At 43.4% G+C, this 24,752-nt stretch overlaps 1 protein-coding gene across 3 annotated transcripts in view; it reads left to right on the top strand.

The window, feature by feature from the left end:
* The window catches only part of PGGT1B (protein geranylgeranyltransferase type I subunit beta), a 57,300-nt gene that overhangs the window by 24,244 nt on the left and 8,304 nt on the right, over positions 1-24,752 (top strand). For all 3 annotated transcript variants that reach the window (XM_090038401.1, XM_090038403.1, XM_090038402.1), the window contains exons 4-6: positions 14,187-14,338; positions 19,603-19,735; positions 22,790-22,835. In XM_090038401.1, coding sequence (XP_089894527.1) covers positions 14,187-14,338; positions 19,603-19,735; positions 22,790-22,835 — 331 coding nt within the window. The remainder of the gene's footprint in view (positions 1-14,186; positions 14,339-19,602; positions 19,736-22,789; positions 22,836-24,752) is intronic.

Here is a 24,752-nt window from a genome sequence, read left to right as displayed (position 1 = left end):
GGTAGTGTAGTGTAATCAGATGCTGTCTGAAAGTCAGCTGTAGCATACAAAAGCTCATAACTTCTGGGTGAGTTAGTGTTCTAACTGTAAGGTGCTACCTTGTCCTTCCTTGCCTTCTGCCTAGACTAATTCATTTTTACCTTGGTACCTACGCTATGTCCTGCGGTATGGACATACCGTGACTGGAATGCTGTTAAGCTGATTTACTCTGGAATAACAAGTTGTCTCCTTGCGGAGTGAATCAGCCAGGCTCCAGAGCAATACACTACTTGGGAGCACAGCAGCATCTCTATCAGGCACTGCAGAGAGACAAGATATTTTTGTCTCTTTGTTTGCTGTGGAGTTACTCCCTTCTGGAGCCCATACTGTGTCTGCTACAGTGTTAGAGGTAAAGATGATGAATTATACACTGGTTGGAATTGGCATTAGCTTTAGTTACAGGCTTTCGGAGCTGTTAAGGATTTCTTCACGGAGCACTCTTTAAGGAGAGTTTCTGTAACACTCTTACAGACATACCAAAGGGCAGTTTGTTAAGGTGTTTCAATAACTTTTTAAATGCATAAATAGCAACCCATAACCCAAATTAGGTTATACATTTCTCAAGTTAGATTCTGTAAGCTGATTCTTTTCTTTCTTCTGGTTAATTAGAAATTGTTAGTAGTGCAGTGTTCCTGCTGCACAGTTGTGTAATACGATTTGAATGGTCTGAAATGCACATCAAGGATTTTCGGTCATAATACTGAAATAAAGCCTTAAAATGAGGGAATGAGTAAATGAAAGAATGAAATAAACTCAGTACATTAAGGCAGCGTATGGTTTCTGCAAGCTTCCTGAAATCCTCTCCTGTGCACAAAGCTTGAAGAAATTGGGCTTCACCGAAAGGAGTTTTTGTAAAGCAGCTTGAAGAAAAGTGCTGTATAAAGTTCTGAATGCCATTGGAATTCACTGTCTGCACGTTATGGTACTCTTTCATTGTATTGCTTCTTTTCAAACAGCACATGACTTGAGTGATAAATCTTTTATTTTCTGGACACTTGTTCCTACCTACCATGATGTCCCATGCTCTGTAAACTGTCAGTTTGTAGAAAGGGACCAAGGGTAGGAGTGGATAATCTATAGAAATCTAATGCACTGGCTTTCCAAAGCCTAAACAGTGTTTATAGAAGGGCATGTTTTTATATTAAGAATCATTAGGTTAAAGCAAAGGTGCTTTACCTCCAGCCAACAGGCCAAATGTGGCCTACAAAGCTATCCTATGTAGTGTTGGGCTCCCCATGGATCAGGAAATTTTGCAGTGGAGGAGTAGTGGCAATTAATACTGCCACCCTTCCCACTTGCCAAATTCCCAAACCCTAACCCCCCTGTGGCTGGATCAGGACTGGGCCACCTCTGCCCCCTTCCCCCTTCTATGGCTGGACTAGGACCAAGTCAAGCCCATATCCCCCATAAGGCTGGATGGGGCATGCTGTGCCTGGCCTGAGCACCAGATGGAGACTGCCAGCTGGACTAGCCCACATATGGACCAGACACTGTCCATCTAGCCCACCAGAGAAAAAAGCTGAGTACCAGTGGGTTCAAGGAAGGGGACCTCCCTGGATTGTATTGGCATAAAAAAACCTAAAATATTGCCAATAAGGCAACTTAAAAAGAATTATCAATACACAAAAGAATAATAAAACATGGAAGCCTGCAATGATAAAACTTGTTTAAAATAGTAAGAGTGCTACTGCCTTTTAATTCATAAATGAAAAGTGGTCAGTCAAGCGGGCATCTTAAAAGAAAAAAATAAGCAAACAAAAAAAATTGCTAATAGGTGTTTTTGCTTTCGTGTTGGCAAGTTATTTCCACACCTCTATAGTGACCATCTCATCTTTTAGCTCTGAATAGTGTCACATTGGAAATTAGGCTGATAGCTGTATGTCTGAGCTGATTCATGGAAGTTCATGGAAATCTCTCATCACTATAGACACTGCAAAATAATGAAGAAAAGGAAATGGAAAATTCTCCCAGTTTTACTGAATGTTGACAGGATCTTAGTGTGTTTGTGGGGGGGAAATAGGTGGTTGTTCTTTAACCATTTGATTTTTTTTTTTACATGATTGTGGTGTCTTCAAATCTGTGAGAGATTGAAAAAAAATCTTTATTCAAATCAATAGTCATGTTAACCTAATTCAGGATGATTAGGTGTGTCTTAATGAAGTACTGTAAACTTATAGATTGATTGAAAATTCTACACTAGCAAATGCTTCTGAATACGTACATCTGACTGTAACAGTTGCATAGCATAATTTGAGAGTATGAATTTGCGTCAGGTCCCAAGGTCTGTTCCATCTGGTGTTACTAGATTCAAGTTAAATCTAGCATGCGTAACAGACAATGTTTTAGCTAAGCCTAAGTTGGCCAGAAATCTTAAGTCTTTTGAAATTGTTATAAATCCATTTGAGGGGTGAACCCTCATCAGTAGTGCTTTTTCCATGTAAAACTATTTTAAGGAGGTCGTGTTTGCAATGTGAAATCAACTGAGTTCAGGGACCCTGTTACTATAGTGCATTAGTGCTCAAGCTTTTTGCCCAGCAAGCCAGATGGTCAGTGCCCAGTCCTTCCACAGACTCAGCTGGTGGTCGCTATCCAGTGCCTGGGGTGGGTGTGGTGGGGCTCTATGTAGTCATGTTGTGGGGTAGGGGGCATGGCCTAGCCCTAGCCCCAGCCTCAACCCATGGGAAAGGGTGTGGGGGTGGCTGGGCCCTGATCTGGCTCTGCGGAGTGAGAGGGTATGGCCCAGCTCTGACTTGCCACAAGGATTGGGAATTTGGGATCAGAGGAGGGTAGCGGTATTAATTGCCACCGCTCTCCCATTAACAAATTTCCCAACTCGTGGGGAGCCCCACAGGTCAGATACCATGGCTCTGCAACTGCAGATTGAGCACCCCTGCCATAATGCATCATACCACAGTTACTGTGTTGAGGGGATGGGAAGGATTTAAGTGTCTCTGATCTATATTGTCATGATGGTTTGCTTCATTGGTGCAAACAGATTCTGCCTATACTGCAAAGCACATAAATCATTTCCACCAGCATGATTGATTTTGCATTGTAGTTAGGAGCTTAACTCTGTCTGCAGTGGTCAGCAAAAGCAGTTAATACCGTACTAATGATAGGTTGCTGAAATAATTTTCATTTATTTATAGTTCAAATTTTAAACGTGTCTTCACAGGCATGAGGAGTTACTTCTCATATTGGAAGTGCAAGGTGGCAGTCAGTCTTAGTTGTTTGTTGTGAGTGCCATTGCTCTGATCCTTGTTTCTGTTATACTAGAAGGATCTCTTAACAGCAGTTAAAATTTGTAACATGGGCAGGACATAGCCATAGTCTGGATCTTTCACCATAAAAAGGAGATTAAGTCTTGTCCATGTTACAAAGTGTAACAGGGCCATAATTTTCAATGTCCTTCTTGTCACTAATATATCTGTAATGCAGCTACTTTCATTCTTAAAATAGTTTATCATCATTTTGTTTTCCTTTCTGTCCTTGACCTTAAAAAGTTCAACACTGTTTGAGTTGACAGAAACAGTAACTTCCTTATATTTTAGCTTGATGATTTGGTGAGTTATTTCTGCAGTGGCGCAGAAATAAAAGTAGTCTTTCTGCGAAGTACATGGTGTACAGTGAAACATGCCTCTTGGCTAATCCCGAAGGTACCTGCAGAGCTCACTTACTTTAATAGTGATGGCCTCTCTGATAAATGTAGAGCAGGAGTTAGTTATGTGCACTGTGTTTGGAGGCCCTGTAGTACAGTCAGTATAGGGAGCAGCTTAGTAAATGTGGTCTTGTGTACACTGTTTTTCTTTTATTAAATCTTGGAAATTATGGAAAAAGCATTTAAAATTCTTCAAGTATAATTTGATACCTGTGTGGTGGTAGATTTTGTAAAAACAATCTGCAATTAAATTGGCCAGAGATTATTTTCCCTTGAAGTTTGATTCTGGGATATAAACACTGGCATTGTGCAGTTGGTTTAGAAATACCATATTTCTTATCAGGTTAACATTCAGTGTGTTGTTATGCGTCCTAAGGCCTAAGATGTAAATTGCACAAGGAAAATCCTGAAGAAATCTTGAAAATAGTCTTAGTTTCTGGAAATCTCTTCATTTAACCATAAACCCTTTTAAAATAAGTTGTTTTAGTGGCATTAAACTTAGCAAAGTAATCTGTCTGGGTTGGTAATTAAAACATCTTACAAAACTTGATTTTTTTTTCCACCCACTGTCGGGAAAGCCACTTGTTCAGTCCTACTTCAGATCATCAAATTCTTAAGATGGCAGTTCCCATCTGTTAGTATACATGCTATTTTATACTGTGTTATGATTAAGCTGTTGTTAAAACCCATTACGATGTTGTACTGGAGTTAAGGTTAGCCCTTTAAAAGGGGGGAGGTGAGGAGTATTTTTCATCTGGAAAAAATGCTTGGTCACTCTCTTTTCCAGAGGTGGGTAAAATGCAGCCCATGGGCTGGATGCAGCCCACCAGGCCATTCTATCCAGCCTGTGGGGCCCCTAAAAAAAAATTAGAAAATTAATATTTATCTGCCCCTGGCTGCTTATCATGTGGCCCTTGATGACTTGCCAAAACTCAGTAAGCAGCCCTCTGCCCAAAATAATTGCCTGCCCCGCTCTTTTCCCTTTGTCTTCCTTGATGTTCCCCAAGTACAACAATTTGCAAGTTTGGAAGTATATTACTACTTATCTTAAAAATACAATGCAACAGCCGTCTAGCTGGGTGTTGTTCCAAGAAAGGCCTTATCTTCAATAAATACCTAAACGAAATACAACTTGTAAATAGTTTTTCAGTGTCCACACTCAGCAAACACATTAAATCAGTGCTACATAACATATAGACCAGTCGTTATATGTTATGGAATAAGCTCCCTCCAGAGGTGGTGCAATTGCCTACCCTGGAAATCAAGAGGCCCCAGTTGTCTTTCCTGCTTGGTGCAAGGGGCTGGGCCCAATGATCTTCGAAGGTCCATTCCGGCCTTACAGTCTATGTATCTATGAATTTCTTCCCACTACAATAATTCTGATGGAACAAAATTTTACCATACTTTCCAAAATAAAACTTTGTGTTGAAGGGTAACATGAAAATTGCTATCTAAATGGAAATATTTTTTAGAATGATAAATGCCAAAGATTTTTTTCTAATAAAATCTTTTTAAATGCTTTTAAAATTACTAGTGCAGCATGAAATTCAATTAGAATTTCTGCAACCTTAATTTAAAAAGTCAGAAGAGAGACTGTACTAAATTTCAATTCTCAAATAAGTATAATTTTCTCTTCGTTGGAATGAAACTTTGAATTTAAAAAAAAGGTTTCATTGCACCTTTTACTGGTCTACTATTCTAGATGTCGGTATTTATTTGGAGATTAACACTGTCAACATCCACGCGTAGACAAAATAATGGAACACAGTATTTTTTCAGACTGGCATTTTCTGTGTGTATAATTAGTGCTGGCATCTTCCCTCCTTCATAGACATGCCAAGTAAAAATTTAAGTGTTGCAGCCATCCAGTTTATATAATCCTATTGGGTTTAAATTTTTTGCAAATTCAATTTTCTGTTCAGTCTTGTGGATGACCTACTTCGATATTGTAAAGGAAATTACTGCTTAGTATTGTGGAAGTTTTCCAAACATTTTTACCTGTGAATGTCTTGCTGGAATCTTTTCTGCCCAAATTAGATGTAGAACACTTGAAATCTGGCTAGTATGCTAGGTTACAGGAAGTGCTGCTAAAGCAGCAGTATTGGGTTTAAATTTAAATTTTGTAAAAGGGAAAATCTTGTTTGCCCTGTCACTTATAAACTGAGTATTGGCTGTAACAGGACCTGCTTTCTGTTGCCCTAGACATTTCGGGATTGGTACTTATATTTTTACATGGGGATTCTGGAACTCAAAATTAGAAGTGCAGCATGGAAAGTAGACTGCTCAGAGTAAAGTTGTTGAGGTGAATGTATTTTGGACATGGGGATTTACCATACTAACTGTAACCAGGGACATGGCTCAGGCTGTAGGGCAGGGGTGGGCAATTATTTTGGGCAGAGGGCCACTTACTGAGTTTTGGCAAGCCATTGAGGGCTGCATGATAGGCAGCCCAGGGCAGATTAATATTAATTTTCTAAATTTTTTAGGGGCCCCACCGGCCAGGTAGAATGGTCTGGCGGGCTGCATCCAGTCCCTGGGCCTCATTTGTCCAGCTCTGCTGTAGGGAGTAATAGCCTGCTTGCTCAGGGGCACAGGCCAGTTGACAGGGCTGATTGCCTGGCTTGAGGAAGTTAAAAGTTCCCAGGGAGAGGAGCTGAGGAGGGAGGGGAGGTTGAAGTGCTGAGGAGGCAGCACAGAACTGGGATAGCTTTCTCCAGGTCCAAGGAAGGGCTGCAGGTTTGAGTTAAACCTTTGTTGCTTGTTTGTGCGTTTGTTTTGTTATGGATGTTGGTTTTCATATGGGGACAAGTTAGCCCCAGGAAAAACAAAAAGCTGAATAACAACCTGCTGCACTAAACTTCAGTTTTGTCCTTAATTGTTTGCAAGTTTAGAGTCTAATCCAGGTGGGGTGACTTGGTCTAGTGCAGGGGTAGGCAACATTTTTTGGCCGGAGTACCGAAAAAACCACAATGTCAACCTTGGAAGGTGCCAGAATGCTGGCATGCCAGAAAAAGAAAATGGGGGAGGGGAGCGGTACATGGCAGGACACGCTGCATATTAGTATATTTAATAATCATAAGTGTTGCTTTTATTGTTATGTACTTTTTTTGTTAAGCATGTTGCAGTGAAAGAGAGAGGAAAAAAAAAAGAGAAATAAGAGAAAGAGGAGAGAGAAAGAGAAAGAGCAGAGAGAGAACCAGGCACATACACAAGCACACACAGAGAACCACACGCGTGCACGCATGCACACACACACACACACACACACACACACACACACACACACACACACACAACCACATGTGCACAAACACAGAAAACCAGAACAGACACATGCGCACACACATCCAGAACCAGACACGTGTGCATACACAGATGCACAGAACCAGGTGCATGGATGCAAAGAGCCAGGCTGCTGGGCCACTGGACAGAGTCCAACCCAACAATGCGCCGGGCCTGCCAGAGCCCCTGTGCTTTCCTGGGGAGCCAGCCCCTGAGCTGCAATGTGGCCAGCAGAGGCCCCAGCCTAGAGCCTGCCCATCAACCCACCCACCCAAACAGCTAAGCCCGCAAAGGTGCCGTGCTTCTGGCAAGGGGCAGCGCCAGCCTCATCCCAGTAGGGGTCTGGGCCATTGCTGGGCTTGGAGCAGGTGGGAATCTGGCTGGCTCAGCTGCAAGCCCTGCTGCAAGCAGCCTGTGCTCCATGTTTGGCAGCAGCTACCCAGAGCTGTGGCTGGCTGCAGCCAGAAGGTTGCAAACAGCTGCACGCGTGCTTTGGAGCAGACGGTGGAGGGGCCTGAGGCAGCACAACCCCGGCCTTTTCCCTGCTGCCAGCACAGAGCTGATGACTGGGCTCCAGAGCCCCGAGCAGCTGCTTGTAGCCAGCAGGGTTGCCAGGTGTCAGCTAAATTTATAACCCGAAGTCACTTTAAAACTAGCCCTAAACTAGCCAATTTTGGGGGATCACAGCACACAAGCTGTCATCAGCTAGAATCATAGAATCAATGAGTCGGAAGGGACCTAGACAGATCATCGAGTCCGACCCCCTGCCATGGGCAGGAAGGAGCACTGGGGGTCATAAGACCCCAGCCAGCTGCCTATCCAGTCTCCTCTTGCAGATTTCCAGGGAAGGTGAGTGCACCACCTCTCTGGGAAGCCTATTCCAGGCTCTGGCCACCCTTACAGTGAAGTAGTTCTTCCTAATATCTAACCTAAACTTATCCTCCCTCAGCTTGTGGCCATTGTTCCTGGTGACTCCAAGGGGGGCCCTGGTGAACAGACTTTCCCTGAGTCCCTGCTGCTGGCCCCTGATAAGGTTGTAGGCAGCCACAAGATCCCCCCTCAGTCTCTTGCGGAGACTGAAGAGATTCAGGTCCCTCAGCCTTTTCTCATAGGGCTGGCCATGGAGGCCCCCAACCATACGAGTGGCCTCCTCTGGACCCTCTCCAGGTTCTTCACATCCTTCTTGAAGTGCAGCACCCAGAACTGGACACAGTACTCCAGCTGCGGCCTGACCAGCACTGCATAGAGGGGGAGCAAGACCTCTCTGGACCTGTTAGTAATGCCCCTGTTGATGCATGACAGGGTGCGGTTGGCTCTACCTATTGCTTCGTCGCATTGGCGACTCATATTCATCCTGGAGTCGGTCCTGACTCCAAGATCCTTCTCTGCCTCTGTGCTGCCGAGAGGGTCAGCCCCTAACCTATAACCATAATGCTGGTTCCCTCTCCCTAGGTGCAGCACCCTGCACTTGTCCTTGTTGAACCACACCCTGTTCAGATCCGCCCACTTCTCTAACCTGTCCCGGTCTGCCTGGATGCAGTCCCTGCCTGCTGGTGTATTTACTTTACCCCACAGCTTGTTGTTATCAGCGAACTTGAACAGGGTGTACTCCACACCCTCGTCTAGGTCTCTAATGAAGATGTTGAACAGCACTGGCCCAAGGACTGAGCCCTGGGGGACTCCGCTACCCACACCCTCCCAGGTCAACATCAACTTGTCCACCACCACCCTCTGGGTGCACCCCTGGAGCCAGTTTGCTACCCATGTGACTGTGCATTCGTCAGTGCCGCAGTCCCTTAGCTTGTCCACCAGAATTGGGTGGGACACTGTGTCAAAGGCCTTCTGGAAGTCCAAGAAGATGACATCGACTTCCTCCTTCCCATCTAAGCTCTTTGTTACTTGGTCATAGAAAGAGACCAGGTTAGTCAGGCAGGATCGGCCTTGCACAAACCCGTGCTGGTTACCCCTCAACATCACTTCCCCTGCAGGGCTCTCACAAATGTGGCCCTTGATAATCTTTTCAAAGACCTTCCCCAGGATAGAAGTGAGGCTGACTGGCCTGTAGTTGCCAGGCTCTTCCTTCCTCCCCTTCTTGAAAATAGGGACCACATTGGCCCTTTTCCAGTCCTCAGGGACTTGGCCGGAGCACCAGCAGTCCTCAAACAGCTGTGCCAATGGCTCCACAATGACACCAGCTAATTCCCTCAGCACCCGTGGATGAAGGTCATCCGGGCCTGCCGACTTGGATACATCTAAGCCCTCCAGGTAATCCTTAACTAGGTCTGAACTAACAGTCGGGGGACTCGGAGCCTGGGCCTCTCTATGCTGTCACCCGAGCTAGAGGGCTGAGCAGCCCATTTCAGGGACTCTGCCCCTTCCCCCCCCCCCCCCCGTTTGTGGGAGGAATAGAGGGGATTAAGTCCCCCTCCCACTCAGCCAGGAGGTCCAGGGGGATTGGTAGAGGGCCAGGCTTTGCTCACCTCAGCCCATCCCTGCCCCTTACCCTTCTGCTCCCCCAAGGTGCAGACCAGGAGTCTTCCAGGTCTACTCTCCCAGGCTCTGCCCCAGCGAAAGCCACCAGAGCCAGGAGAAACTGATGCAGCAGGGTGGGCTGGGTCTGTCAGTCCCCACGCAGCTGCTCCTTGGCTGGGCATTAGCCCCGGTCCCAGTGGCAGGAGCCGGGAAGCTTGGGGCAGGGAGGGCAGCTGCTTCTTCCCTCCCAGTCCTGCTCCAGCGTGGTGCCACTGAAACCAGGAGAGGCGGGGAGCCTGGCCCGGCAGAGGATTCCCAGTACTGCTCGCCCTGCTCCTGGCCTCACCCTTGCCAACCATGGCGGGGGCAGCCCTGGCTTTGCCCGACCAGGGAGAGGAGCCTGCTGGCAGCCTCAGGGCTGGGCTGTGCTGGGCTGGGGCTGGTTGAAGCCCGACACACACTCACCCTCTCTTTCTCGCTCCGCTTTGCAGACTCAGCAGGGAGGGCTCCACTTCCTGAGCTCCCCCCTTCCCCAACCCTCTGGGCAGGCACCGAGCCCCAGTGCCCCTACCCTATTGTCTCAGGCAGCTGAGCAAGGGGCTCAGGACTGGGACCCAGGACCAGGACCTGCCTCTGTCCCATTACTTTAGGCAGCAGGCGCCAGGACTAGGCTGGGGAGTATGGTGCCGGGCAGGGCGGCTATGGCTACGGCTGCCCTGCCCTGCCCGAGGCAGCACAGCCTTCCCGCTGTCCGCTCTGAGGTGCATGTACAGTCACCGCCAGCATGGAGCTGATGCCGAAGCGGTGGAGCCTGGCATAGTTGTTTGCAGCCTGCTTGCTGCAGCTGCCCAGAGCCCAGTCATCACCTCTGTGCTGGGAGTGGGGGAGAGACTGGGGTTGCGCTGCCTCAAGCCCCTCCTACCACCCCCTCCAAGGTGTGGGTACACGTGCCAGTACTGAGCTGTTTGCAGCCTGCCTGCTGCACCCAGCCCTGGCTCTGGGTAGCTGCTGCTTGCAGCTTCCTATCTTTCTGCTGGGAGCAGCCCAGGCTCCATGGTTGGCAGCAGCTACCCAGAGCTGGGGCTGGTGGTGGTGTGTCGAATAAAAGTGCCAGGGGTTGCCGACCCCTGGTCTAGTGTGTGTCCCATTTAGATTAAAAATAGTGCGATACAGTTCATTGACCTGATCAGTTTTTCAGATGAAATGCTGAGAAAAAAAAAGTCTTAAACCTTGTCATCGGTCCCCTCTTCTTTCCTCCAGCTCAGGTGATCTGTGGAAGAAGAGCAGCATGGTCCTATGTGGAAAGTCAATGCCAGTACTACAGACTTCTTCCTTCTTTCCTTCCTTCCTTCTCTTTCTCTCCTCTTACCTCCTATGCCCTGCCTTTTCCATTGCCCCCCAGCTCCTCAGACACCAGCTAGGAGCAACTGCAGCAGTAGGATATGATGACGTGAAGCCCATCCTGAATCTCCATTCATATCCTTGAGGAGAATGACGGTCAGTCCCACTACCCATGTCTCAGTAGGGTCCTTTTCCCTTGCCAGATGAACTATGACTAGAAGAGCTGGTCATATTGAGGTGGAGCCTAGCCCAAAGGGTTAACTACCCAGCCCTGGCACCTGCCACAGCAGATGGGCCAGGGGTAAGCTACAGTGAGAGTCATGGCCAAGAGATGACATCCATCTGAGAAGCAAGATGACAGAGGTGTTAAATAGTGGCACCGTGACACATGGGCATTACATTTCTGCCAAAGAGAATTGCTGTTCTACTAATAGAAATGAGAAGCATACAAGCATTCACTGAATTTCCCTGAGGGAAAATTACTGCTTCCAGGAGTTTCTCTCCTAAGAGTGAGCATTTGTACACACTCCTCCCAGATGGGAGGGGACTTTTCCCCAAACTGGGGACTGCCTGGTTTGGAGAAGGGGTTGGAGGCTTTGCCCTGCTGCTCCCTTCCCCTCCCACCCTGGTATACTGGCTTCCACTGGTGTCCCGCTATCACCCACGCTGCCTAGCTGGGCAGCAGGAGTGGGGATTGCAAAGCCCAAGGGAGTAGGCCAGAACACTTGTACCCATCTGAGTTCCCAGCCTCACAGGCTTTAAATGCTGTATGTACTGCTCAGCTGAGAGGCACATGCAGTTATTTAACAGCTAGAGAACTTGGGGTCAGAGAAGCTATCCCTGGCCCTTCTTCCCTGTGCCTCCAGCTTTAAATTACTGCCTGCAGCCATGTAGCCTACCTGGGGGGCTACCTTTTTGCATCCTGCCCCCTTCCCAGGCCAGGGAGAGGATAGGCTGCCAAGTAATAGGTTCCCATAAGCAAGAGGGTGGCCTCTGGCTGCTGGGCAGCTCACCTGTATAACACTCTAGCTAGGGGCCTGGAAGGTATGTATGCTCCAGCTACTTTTCTATTAATAAGAATGTCAGAGAAATTCTTACTGGTCGAAATGAATGCGTGTATGTGACCGCTGTCTGTTGGAGGAGGAAGGACTCTGTGCCCAGATCCAGCACTCGTTGAACAGCTTTCACTTTCAGCAGTAAGCTTTCCAGTCCAGGAGGATGCTGGGCCAACAGATGCTACTTTGAATCTTGAACGCTGGACATTTTTTACTGTCTAGTCTGACTGCTTGCCTTATCTTTTCCACTTCAATCTCTCTCCCTTTTTTTTGCCCCTCATAATACATGGCAGAAAGTGAAACATTACCTATTGCACCTCTTTTCCCCCCTGTTTTGGACTGAAAATCTCCAGGAGAGTAAGGACTATATACAGACCACCCCCCGGCCACTGAGTACTAGCATTAATTTAATCTGTTGTATTGTTTTTGCAAGAATAGGGATTTGCCTGACGTTTTCTCCCCATCTACTTCCCTAGTTGGGTCATGTACCTGTTGTCTGTCAACAGGTCCATGTACCTGTTATCTGTGGAGACTTTAAGTAGTCTGCATTCCTTTTATGTCACAGCTGTGGGATTTGGTGCCAAATTCTGCAGTTGAAGCAAAACTTTTACTTTGAAAAATATTCAGCCCTTATAGCTGTAAAGATAACATTGGATTGGTGACTGGAAAATAAACAGCTAATTTGGGTATCTATTCTCAGAGTGAAGGCAGGAAAGATGAGTACATTTCTCCTGAATTTAGTGCTAAGAATAAGGTTTTTTCTTTAATAGTTTTAAAAACTTAGTATTATTTTTCTTGCATAGATTTTAAAAAAGGGCCAGAAAGTGAAAATAAAAATAGTTTAAAATAAAACCCCTCTTAAAATGTGCTAAAATCCCCAGTTGGTTTCCACTGTGTTCAGTAGAGAAATGGCTCTCCTAGCATTTAAAAAAATCTTCTCTTCCTCTTATGAAGTCTTGATACTTGCAGTTTTTTTAAAGGTCTGCCCTACATATTTGAATCATTGCAACACGTGGTATTTGATGTAGTACAATAATCCAGTGATAGGTGCACCTAGGGCATCACAAGAAAAACTGTCTTCCCTTATGAATGCCCACAAATTGATGCTGTTTCTGTTGTGTTTTGGAGCTTGCCTTTCATTTTAGCTTTGTAGGATGCCTTTAAAGTTTTTATGTTTCATCTCCTATTTAGGTCTTGTGTAATAGAGATAAAAGATTCTCCTTCAGCCAGCAAAGCAAAAATTGCAGAAATCTGGCATGTTGTATTTCTCACACTTGCTAATATATACATCTAAGGATGTGAGGGAATTTGTGGATATAGAAAGTATTAAATGAATAACTCCAAATACTTGTTAATATATTGTCAGCCCTTTGTAGAAGGGACTGTTGTAAGCAGTGTGATTGAGTAACTAAATCATCAGACAGTCTTAGTGTGGGGCCAACCTATGACATGTGACATGCATGCTGCAAGTAACGCATACAGCCTCTCTGTGTGGCACATGTGGAATCAGGCAGGGAGCCAGGAGCACATGATAGATCAGACAGGGAGCAGAAAGCAGAGCAGCAGATTAGGTAGGGAATAAGAGGGTCAGGAGCAGAGAGTAGAGCAGCAGATCTGGCAGGGAGCAGAAACCAGAGCAGCAGGGAAAGGTGATGGAAGTGGCACTCGGGGCTCAGAGTTTAACTTGTGTTACCAAAAGATTGTCCCTGATTTCCTTTGTGATTTTGGGTTCTGCTCTTTGACCGTTGGCCAGTTGCTGCCTCTAACTCTTATTTGCTTATGCACAAAATGTGATTAATTTCACTTTACCTTAGTAAAGAGAGATGAGAACTGTAGCTGAAAAGTTCAGTATTAGCCTTGAATGTGGTGATCTCTTTTTACAAAGCTGTTTGAATGAGTACTACTGGTTTGTTTATTTATTGGTATAATTACCAGTTTTTAGTAGAGCCCACTTTTTTTTTTTTTTTTTTTAAGGATTTGTGAAGCTTAGAATCATAGAAAACAGGCCTGGGAGAGACATTAGGAAGGAGGTCATCTAGTTTAATACCCTGCTCAAGACAGAATTATCCCTAACTAGACAAGTGCTTGTCTAACCTGTTCTTAAAAACTCCTATAACCTTCTACTGGTTTCCATCATGGCAAAAGTTGGCAAGGATGTTAAATGGAGCTGTGCAATAATTTTAATTTATTTCAGATGTATCTGGCGGGCTGTATTCCATTTGACCAAAATTAGTTGCACAGAGATGAATTATAAAGGTAAACAAAACATAAAAGTTTGGACTGCCTATATGCATTTTGTTGTCTGATAATATCCTCTGCTAAATGTTTTTGTTTGTAAGGGTCCTGGTATATCTCATCCATACGACAGTGGCCACATAGCAATGACTTACACTGGATTATCATGTTTGGTTATTCTTGGCGATGACCTGAGTCGAGTGAACAAAGATGCCTTGTTGATTGGATTGAAGGCTCTCCAGCTGGAAGATGGAAGGTACAAGACTTCCTTTATAGCAAAGCACACTGGAAAATTTGGAGGAAAATGTAACTGTGGAACAAATATACTACATATTGCTGTGAAACACCTGGTTTTAAGAGTTCTCTATTTACCAAAAGCTTCCTGTTCTCTGTAGAAGCTAAGCTACAAATACGTTAGCAGGGGTTGAACCAGAGGCAGTATAGCTTACTGGTATCCTGAGATTACTTATATTTAAAGAACAGTTATGCTTGTCTAGCATTGCAAAGGTTCCCTATTAAGAAGTCTATGGCTGTGGTGTCTTTTTCATTGGAGCCTAAATTAACTTGAATATGCCTTCCTGTTTTCTGATTTTGATGGTGCTCTTAGGTCCTGCAAAGGAACATGCTCAGCTATCTGAGCTTTGTTTAGTTTTGAGGCAATCTAGTTGGCTTAACCTCTCAGTCTGTCTTCTGCATGTTAGACATTGAAATGTAGTGTCCTATCTGGAAAGGAGAGCGGATCCTGCCAGACTTACAGGTGTCTCTGGCATTAGTCGGGGGGGGGCGGGGCTAACTCCACTGCATAAACTAATGCTGCTCTATTCCTCAATCCCATAAATAGGTCATGAGTGAACCTGTGTCCACAGTGTAGTCAAAGGCAATGGATTAGCTTGAAAAAAAATTGTTTTTGTTTCTCAATCCCCAGTTTCTTCACATGAGATGCATATTAAACAGACTTGTTTGGCTTTCTGTGTGGTGCTAGACTCCTTGATGTCCTCTCAAAGAAGACTGTAGAAAAGCAACATATGGAGTGTCTGACTTTCTAGAGTTTGAGAGAAAAAATATTTTGTTTGTAGTTCCCTGTTTGTTTTTAGTGGATGGTAGACTGATCATAGATTTCATAGACATTAGGGCTGGAAGGGACCTCGGGAGATCATCGAGTCCAGCCCCCTGCCCAAAGGGCAGGAAGTCAGCTGGGGTCATAGGATCCCAGCAAGATAAGCATCCAATTTACTCTTGAAGGTGTTCAATGTAGGTGCTTGAACCACCTCCGCTGGCAGACTGTTCCAGACCTTGGGGGCTCGGACAGTAAAGAAATTCTTCCTTATGTCCAGCCTGAAACGGTCTTGCAGGAGTTTGTGACCGTTCGACCTCGTCATCCCTTGGGGCACTCTGGTGAACAGACGTTCCCCCAGATCCTGGTGGTCACCCCTGATAAACTTATAGGTGGCCATCAGATCACCCCTGAGCCTACGCTTTTCCAGGCTAAAGAGTCCCATGGCTCTCAGCCTGTCATCGTAAGATCTGTTTTCCTGACCTCTGATCATGCGCGTGGCTCTCCTCTGCACTCTCTCAAGCTTCTCCACATCCTTTTTTAATTGTGGAGCCCAAAACTGGACGCAGTACTCCAGCTGCGGCCTCACCAAGGCCGAGTACAAGGGGAGAATGACGTCCCGGGATTTGCTCGAGAAGCATCTATGGATGCACGCCAGCATTTTGGTTGCTTTACTAGCCGCAGCATCGCATTGCAGGCTCATGTTCATCTTGTGGTCAATGATGACCCCCAAGTCTTTTTCTTCTGTAGTGCTAACCAACGTAGCACTGCCGAGCCTATAAGGGTGCTGCAGGTTTTTCCTCCCAAGGTGGAGAACCTTGCATTTTTCGGTGTTAAACACCATCAGGTTCTCGTCTGCCCATTTGCTGAGCTTGTCCAGGTCAGCCTGGATCACCCGCCTATCTTCTAGCGTGGATGCTTTGCCCCAAAGTTTGGTGTCATCGGCGAACTTGGCGAGTCCACTCCTGACTCCAATGTCCACATCGTTAATGAAGATGTTGAACAGTATGGGTCCCAGGACAGAGCCTTGAGGGACCCCACTGGTCACAGGGCACCACGATGAGTGAGTGCCATCAATCACAACCCTCTGGGTCCGACCACGAAGCCAATTTCCCAGCCAGCGGATCGTGGTGGAGCCAAGGCCACAACTGGGCAGTTTGGCCAAGAGGTGATCATGGGATACCAGATCAAAAGCTTGTCAAATTGTCTTGACAGGAGCTTTCTGATTCAGGATTTTAAAGGTAGTCAGAAATGTAAGGAATGCATTTGGTAATACGCTGCTGTTTGTACATAGAGGGATATGAGAGAGACGGCCCTTAATTTCTTATAATATATTTTTCAGGAGACAAACTGAACAGTATGCTAGGTTCTGAAGGACCCTTATAATATTGAGTTTCTCAGAAATTAGCCACACTTAAGCACAGTTGACTCAAGACATTTTTATATGGGGTAGGGATGGGAGGAAGGGAAATTGTGGGGGGGGAGGGAGAGTCTTCAGAAGAAAGCATAAGCTTCTGTTGCTGTTCAGCACCCCAGATTAGTTAATAGCTTATATTTGTTTTTAATACTTCCCTCCATTAGGGGATGTATTTGTATTAGCCCACAGTAATGCATACAATTGAAAAAAGACAGGAGCCCTCAGACACCATTTGTAAATTAGAGGCTAATGATATGTCTGTGAAAGCATAATTCTTTTGCATTTTTTTGTGACATTTTAGGGGATCCTACACTAAATTGGTAAATATATAGCAAAAATCCAAGCATTGTAGCCCATTCAGTACTTGAAACTTTAGCTCAAGGATGGGGAATGTCTGCCCCATGGGCCAGATCTGGTTGGCCGGGGACTCCATTTCCCAGCCACCCCAGCCCACATAGCTTGTGCTGGTTTCCATGGAGACCCAAGCCTCAGCCAGCCAGCAGTGCATGAGGCAGAGCAGTGTAGCGGGTTGCCCCAGAGCTGCTGGGATCTTGTGGCGGGGGCAGCTTGCTCTGGAGCCAGGGCAGAGCCGCGATCTATAGCCTGCAAGCTCCAGGCAGGGGCACGCATGTAGGGGATCATGGCTGTGCCCTGGCTCCTTGCAGCAGTGACAGCCTGTGTGGAGCTAGGGTAGAGCCATGATCCCCTGCATGCATACCCCTGCCTGGTGCATGCAGGCTACGGATGGCAGTTCCAGAGCAAGATGCCCCTGTCCCATGCTCCTGGCAGCTCTGGAACAGCCCCTGCACTGCTCTGTCACATGCACTGCCAGTGTGGCTGAGGTCTTCATGGAGACTGGCATGAGACATGGGGGCAGGGGTTGGGGAAATGGAGTCCCCAGCTGACCAATGCCCTGGAGGTTCTTCATCCCTGCTTTAGCTATTTGCTCCTAGAAACCAGAGGTACACAATTAGAAATAGCTAGGGCTGTCGTCATACTTTTGACCTTCATAAGCCTGAGTTTCCCAAATTAAGTTAACGCAGGTTTCCAAAAACTCAACTAATTAAGTTATTTTTGCTAAGCATATGCACTAAATGTCACTGACAATAAGGAAGCTCATTTTCCATCACATTCTGCTTCAAGAATAGTTTAGGAATCAGAACTTAAACAATAAAACAGTGTTGTTTTAATTAAATTACACACTTACCTAAAGTTAAACCAGAACACTAGCAGGTTAGACAGGTTTGAAGGGGAATGTTAGATAAAAGGCAGTATGGGCAAATTATTAGGGAGCAGGCAGCGTGTAGAATACATGTCCATTTTATAATTCTGTGAATCCATTATTCTGATTGTAAAAAACCATGTGTACAGCCCCTCCAGTTGTCATTCATTGAAGAGGCTTTGTTGGTTCATGAATGAACTGTCTGTTTGGGGCTCTTCATTGCAAAAGGATCCTTTCCATTTCTGAATTATGTTTACACTTGGTTTTTGCATTGAAGGTTCCAATTCTATCATCAGACCTTCCTTTAAGTAGAAACTGTTTTGACCTCAGAGCAATTGTAAGTTAGCATTTAGCTTCTAAATCAGTTGGCAACTAGGGTGAAAGTATTTCGCATGTGCACTTAGTTTTGAAAAAGAGAGACATTCCCTTACCTGATAACACTGAAGTAATAAGCTTACTGTAATGTTACAGTAAGATGTAGTTCAGTGTTGCCCAAGTAACATTTTTTGTTCCCTTAAACTGAATCATTATATTTCAGTATCTAAAGGAAATAGAACTGGTCTAAAAATATGTATATCATATGTCAGGGTTGTCCAACTGGTAGCCTGTGGGTCACATCTAGCCCAGAATGGGCTATAAAAAAGTGTAATGAAAAATCAAAGTATTTTCAATTTGAGCTAAGATGATGTGTATAATAATATATTATAGAGGACTCTACCAAGTAAAACTCTTTTCAGGAATTCAGACCAAATGAAAATATAATTTAAATTTTATTTTAAAATTTGAGAATTCTAGATGAGGAATGAGCTGCATGTGTTTTTGAACTTGAATCTCATGTCTAGATAAAATGACTGACGTGAAATGAGCCAAATAGTCTTATGTGCAAAAAAGTGTGCATTTGTCTGTCTAGTTTTGATGCAAGTCAGCATCTGCAGGCACATGGGATTATTAGCGTGTCTATATCTGACACTCTTCTCTTATTGTTAGGCTCAGTGTGGTATTTTGAGTTGGTGTTTTTCAAATCAAAAAGATAAATTGTTCTTTAGATTAATGTGTCAGTCAGAGGACACTTTCAAACAACTTCAGTTCACCTGCCTGGCTTGTAGGTTCTAAAAGCTCCCAAGTATCCTATCTATATATTTGAGCCAAATGAACTCTTGTCAGATAGCAGACCAATTCAGTTATATGGTTTTTGATGTCTAGAAACATAAAGATCGGTGTCTGATTTGGACGCGTTAATTCATGCAGCACTCATTTTCCAGTTGTTAGAAGGACTAAGGTAGAATTCAAAAGGGTCACCCAATCAAAGAAACTTGATGCCAGATTATTTCCACACACAGTATGTGAGCGCTAATGATACTGATTTAATATCTTTCTACATATAACCCGATCCTTAAATAGTGAAAAACTAAGGCCGTAGGATTCCTACAAAGGGATTAGTAGGCAAAAAGTTTCTGTTGTGGGTAGTGATGCGATATGATAGTGGGTGGAAGAATGCAGGCATTGAAACAGTCTATTAAATATTAATACAAGTAGTCTGACATTAGCGTAGCTAAAATTGCAAAAGCCTCTAAAATGTAAATGGTTCATTTAATCTTGTTTTGTTTGATCGAAGCATATCTTTTACAGAGGATATTTAATAATTCAATGGGTGGATTAGATATCTTTCTAATCATAGTATAGTCCTTCTAGGTAGCCCAAATTTATAAGGAATTTCCTCCTGAAAGGAGAAATAAATGTTGCATTATTCAGAATAGGTAATATTCATGTTCATCTTGATAAAGTGATACTCTTTTCAGTGCATATTGAAAAAAATCTGTCTTTCAGTTTCTGCGCTGTGCTTGAAGGTAGCGAGAATGACATGAGATTTGTGTACTGTGCTTCCTGCATCTGCTACATGCTCAACAACTGGTCAGGCATGGATATGAAGAAGGCAATAGACTATATTAGAAGAAGTATGGTGAGTTTTCCTGTGTTTGTTAAAAAGATATTAGACTTCTATATAGTAGGGAAGATCTTCAGGTGTTAGCATTATACATTTAAATGTGTACAGTACACAGCCCTGCTGTACATGTGCCGTTTAATATAATTCTGATATTATATATGAGCCAGGGATAAGAAGTCAGTTATTTGTATTTGTTAATATAATTTATTTTTAGCATATATATGTTTCAAATGTAATATCAAATTGTCTACCTTTGTTAAGACCTACATTTATTATGTTCTATTAAAAATGTATAACCATGCTGTATCAATGAACCCTCAGATTGGAATGAGGTAGGATGCTGTGGCGCAGTCTAAAGATACAAGAGCAGGTAAAGTAGCCCATTTGAAGCTCTGTGCTCTTATGGCTTACCAGCTTCCAGTATCCATTTTTGACTGTTTAGACTTAGCACAGGTATCTTTGCATAGAAGTATGGATACACCTTCAGTCCCACCATGTTTTAGAATCTGGTTACTGCAGTCATCCCTGATACAGTCAACCAGTGAGTTAGTTTTGTTCCTGATGCACATATTGAATAAGCGGGGCTGTTGCAGGATCAAAGATTCGAGTTAGACATGCCTGCAGCTCTCCTGTGCTATGAGATGGAAAAGAATGTAACTGAGAAGGGAGACTTGTTGTCATGTTGTAGTCATTAGGTCTCTGAATGTGGTAGCATTCAGAGCACAGGCACTGAAGATGTACAGTCTCTGTTTGTAGCCCTTACCCAAATGAAGAAATTTGTCAGTCATAAGAAAATATACATTTATACATTGGGATTTGCTTGGCTGGGTCCCCTGCTGCATTTCGTTCCTCAAGGTACTCTTCATCAGCGGGCATATGGCCTGTGTTTGTGTGGTACGTCGATGCTTTGTTGGCTTTACGCTTGCTAGGGAGCCCCCAGTGCAGCAGGGATCCCCAGTAAGGTGTTTATAGGCCAGGTCTGCTTTCTAGCCTGCTATGTTCATTTTTGGATCAGTGTCAAACGCTACTGGGTTGTATAACCTTAGTGTAAGCCTGACAGTTGAGTTCTCGTGTCTTGCTATCCAGGATAGGCACAGTTCCTCATGCAATTGGGAATTCAGTCTTTTAAGCAAGCCTTTCTAATCCAGGTAAATTACAAAATACCACACCTGGAAAGCATTCATCCTGCTTATCACTTGGTTTACCTCTGCTTGATTTCTAGTCTGATGAATCTCCAGGTCCATTGAAGTTAGAAAACAAGTATTTATTATACTATCAGAAAGAAAAATAAAATAGAGCTGTTACTAACAGAGGCTGCTCAATTTTTGCTTTATGTAGGTTGCCAAGGTGACCATTTTCCCACTATGTAAAAGGAATTTTACAGAGTTTATAAATACAGTATTTAAAATTGCATAACACACAGGATACCTAAATGCTAATATCCAATGCTGCTATTAAACACTAAGTGGCTGCTGTTATAAAATAACGTTAAGTACAAATATTTTTCCATTCAAAAGTAAATTTCATGATTATAAGTAAATATTATTTCAGTTTTTACAGTTCTGGATTTCTTTTATAAACTATATCGTTGTTTTAGTTGGTTTTTTCCCATACAAATGCTTCTTTTTTAACAATGTTACTTTGTTCTGATATGCACATTATCAGGCAAAATAGTTGGCATTGTTCAGTAGTGAACTGCCATACAAAGATTTGGTTTTGTTTCAATATCTTATGTCACCAGTTGCAAGTAAGTGAGGCTTATTTATATATTTCAGTGCAAGTCATAGTTCATAAGCTCTTCAGCTATGCAAATTGACTTGCAGCTGAGATATAGTAATTTGTTTAGACAACAGCAAGAATGAATAGCCATATCAGTCATTATAATAGATCTTTCCTGTTTTAGAATTCATTATTTTCTCTTGCCCTCTGTCCCTTGGTTTAGCATTGTTGTGTCAGAAGTGCAACACAAACTTAAATTTCATACAGAAAATTGTTTCCTGAATCATACATTTAAGCACATATGACAATAAAGGCAAATGTTATGATTGAACATTACAATATTACAGTGTACCTCTAGTCTGAAAAAGTAATCTATTTTTAAAAATGCATCTTTGTACATGATAGACTAGCACTCTTTTCATTATGTCACTGATTTCAAAGTTGTTACTTCTCTGATGTAGAATTGTTATTGATCTGTAAACCTTGGCGTCAACTTTGACTTCAGTATTCAAGGGGTTGTGACCCTTTTTAGAAAATACAGATAGATAAACTGAATAGGCATGGCTTGGAATTACTAATCCCATAAACGTGGAACCCACAATGCTGCCTTTATAAAAAATTGTATTCTGTTTTGAAATGTTTTTAGGCAGATTTAATACAAGAAATTTTAGCACTTAACTGATTGCTAAAGCTTACATCAGAAGAAAGAAATAATTGCCAACATTTGTATTTTTAAAGGTAGCTTTCCATAGAGCTGCTTCATTTCATCTCAAGCAGGGTGCTTTCTTTTTCATGCTTAACAAGTATGTTTTCTTGTTGCTCTTATGGGCTTGATGTGTGCTAGTCTTTACTAGAGTATGTCATGTACTTCAGTGCCAGGTTACTTGTAATGCTTTGTTACTTTCTTGCTCTTGGTTTTTTGGTGAAGGTAACAGCATAAATAAATTAGGTTCATCTTGTCTGAATTCAGAAACTGCTTTCTCTTTGTAAAAAAAAAACAAAAAAACACAGCTCCAGCAGAATAGATTTAAAGAGTCCCACAGAATTAGCTTTTTCTGGTCCTGTAACTTTGCAATGAAATACTGTATAATTATTCATCACTTATCATGCAGTGCTACTGAAACAGAAACATTGATCTTGTTTTGAGAAAACAATTATAAAAGCTGCTGGCAGGGCATTTTATTGCTGTTAACTTTTCAAGGCACAAGTTGTTCAGAAGTTATCAGCTGGTTTAAAAATTGAACACTGTGTCTTGATACAAATTCTTACAAAATGAAAATATGTATGCAAGATGCTGGAGATGTATGTTGATATGAATAATTTGGTTCTGAAGTGCTTTTTCTTTTTCAGTCATACGATAATGGGCTGGCACAGGGAGCTGGGCTGGAATCTCATGGTAAGGCCCTCAAAATGTTTTCTCCACTCTAAAAATGGCTATAGTGAACTTTTAAGCTGCTTTCCACACTTCTGGTATTCAGCTTTCCTATCATGCTTTCCCTCCCTTTGAATATTTTGGGTGGTTAAGGAAGTACAATAAATCCAAAGCATCTCTCAGAATGTGTTGCCATCCTTTTTCCTATGACCCTACGGTCTTACCTGTGTTTGGAGGCACAGAGAGAGAGTGCTAAACAGTTTTGCTCTCTTGTTCTTATCTAACTAACTCTTAAAAGATGGGACCTAAGCTGTATATTGGGAGAGCAGCGTCCTTGCAATGTTATCATTGCTTTTTTGTCAGTCCTGCAAGTGTCCTCATGCAGCTCTCCTTCCTGAGGATACTCTCCAGTTCAGACAGCCACAGATAAACCCTATCATCGTTTCCTATGCTGAACCACAGAGTCAATGTGGGGTTAAATTTTAGGACTACCGTTAGCTTTTATAAGCAGCAAGCTGAAAAGCATGAAGTCAGGAATTCTTAACTTGCTGTTTTCAGTGCAAACATTACTTATTTGTCTGTGGCAATAATTGCTAGAACAGTTGGGTCATTTCTAATATGGATAAGACAACGTTATTATGTGTGTGCGTGTATGTTAAAGGTTTGATAACTTTACACTGAACTTATATGTTCTTATATGATGTTATGATGATTGTTTCATGGCATATTGGAAATCAAAAACTCATTTCATAGGGATTATTTAATAATGTCTACAGTTAGCAAATTTAACCATGGTTCCTTAGCATCCCACCATGCTTTTGCTCTAGAGTCTTTTCTATGTATTGATGCTAGAATGAAGTTAGTAGTGAAGTACAGGAGCCTAATTCTCATTGGACCTAGTTCACAGCATGTTTATATTGCTAGCGGTGTGTCTTGATCTAAATGAGCCCACATATTGCCTCAACAATTTAATTTAGGTTCTTACCCAGGCAGTTTTTAACCTAAGTGTATGCTATGGCATATTCCATAATAACAAGGATTAGGTAGACTCAGATAAAGTAATTCACTACCAACTTGTAGTGTGGTTTCAGGAAATCTTGACAGTTTAGTTAGTGTGAAAGTGATGCAGAAATTACTTGAGATTCCTGTTTTGTTTCAGACCTCAGTCTGTTCTCTTGAAGTCTGGAGCACCACTGTGTGTTTTGCAGTGTTCTTTATAGTTATAATGGGGTTCTTAGACTTTCGTAGGGTAGGCGCCATCTTGAAATGGATATGGTCTTGTGGTCCCCTTCTGTCCATCAGAGAAATGTTCTACATCAGCAATTTTAGGCAAGTACTTGGTGTTTACTGTCAGTGCAGTGAGAAGATGGTGGAATGATCAGTTTCCAGTAGGCCAGCTGCAGTGTAAGAAGCTTCATGGTGGTATATTTTTCATTGTAAACTTGCTGAAGTGTAGCAGTAAGGGAGCCTGGAACAATGCACAACTGCTGGCAGCTTGTAACTAGTTGGACTTTTGAGCATGAGCTAACTAAATACACTGGTAGGTTGCCTACAACATACTTCAGGAATTTGGCTACTTCAGTAATTTGATGTGGAAGTCTAGCTTTTCCCTCTGTGACCCCCCCACCCCAGTTGAAGGAAAATGACTGATATTTGTTCTGGTGTAACTGTAGCATTAATTTGATTAATAAACCATCGTTCATTGGCTCTAGTGAGAGCAGTTGAATCGGAACTGAGGGTGAGGAAGGGGATGCCCTGAGAGGAGAGGGTTCAGCAATTTTCTGTTTCTGTGCCTCAGATCATCCCAGCTGGAGCACTAGCAGAAAGAAGGCAAAGGTCCTTATTGTGGCTTAAAAACAATAGTGAATATTCTGTAGAAATAAAGGGTGGAATGATTTTATCTTCCCCCTTCTTTCACTGGAAATTTCTCTCTCTCTCCAA

Source organism: Crocodylus siamensis, chromosome 3 (genome assembly GCF_052110815.1).
Source record: "Crocodylus siamensis isolate JL-2025a chromosome 3, ASM5211081v1, whole genome shotgun sequence".
NCBI lineage: Eukaryota > Metazoa > Chordata > Crocodylia > Crocodylidae > Crocodylus > Crocodylus siamensis.
Note: the sequence above shows the minus strand (reverse complement) of the source record. Positions and strands in the feature narration are given on the sequence as shown.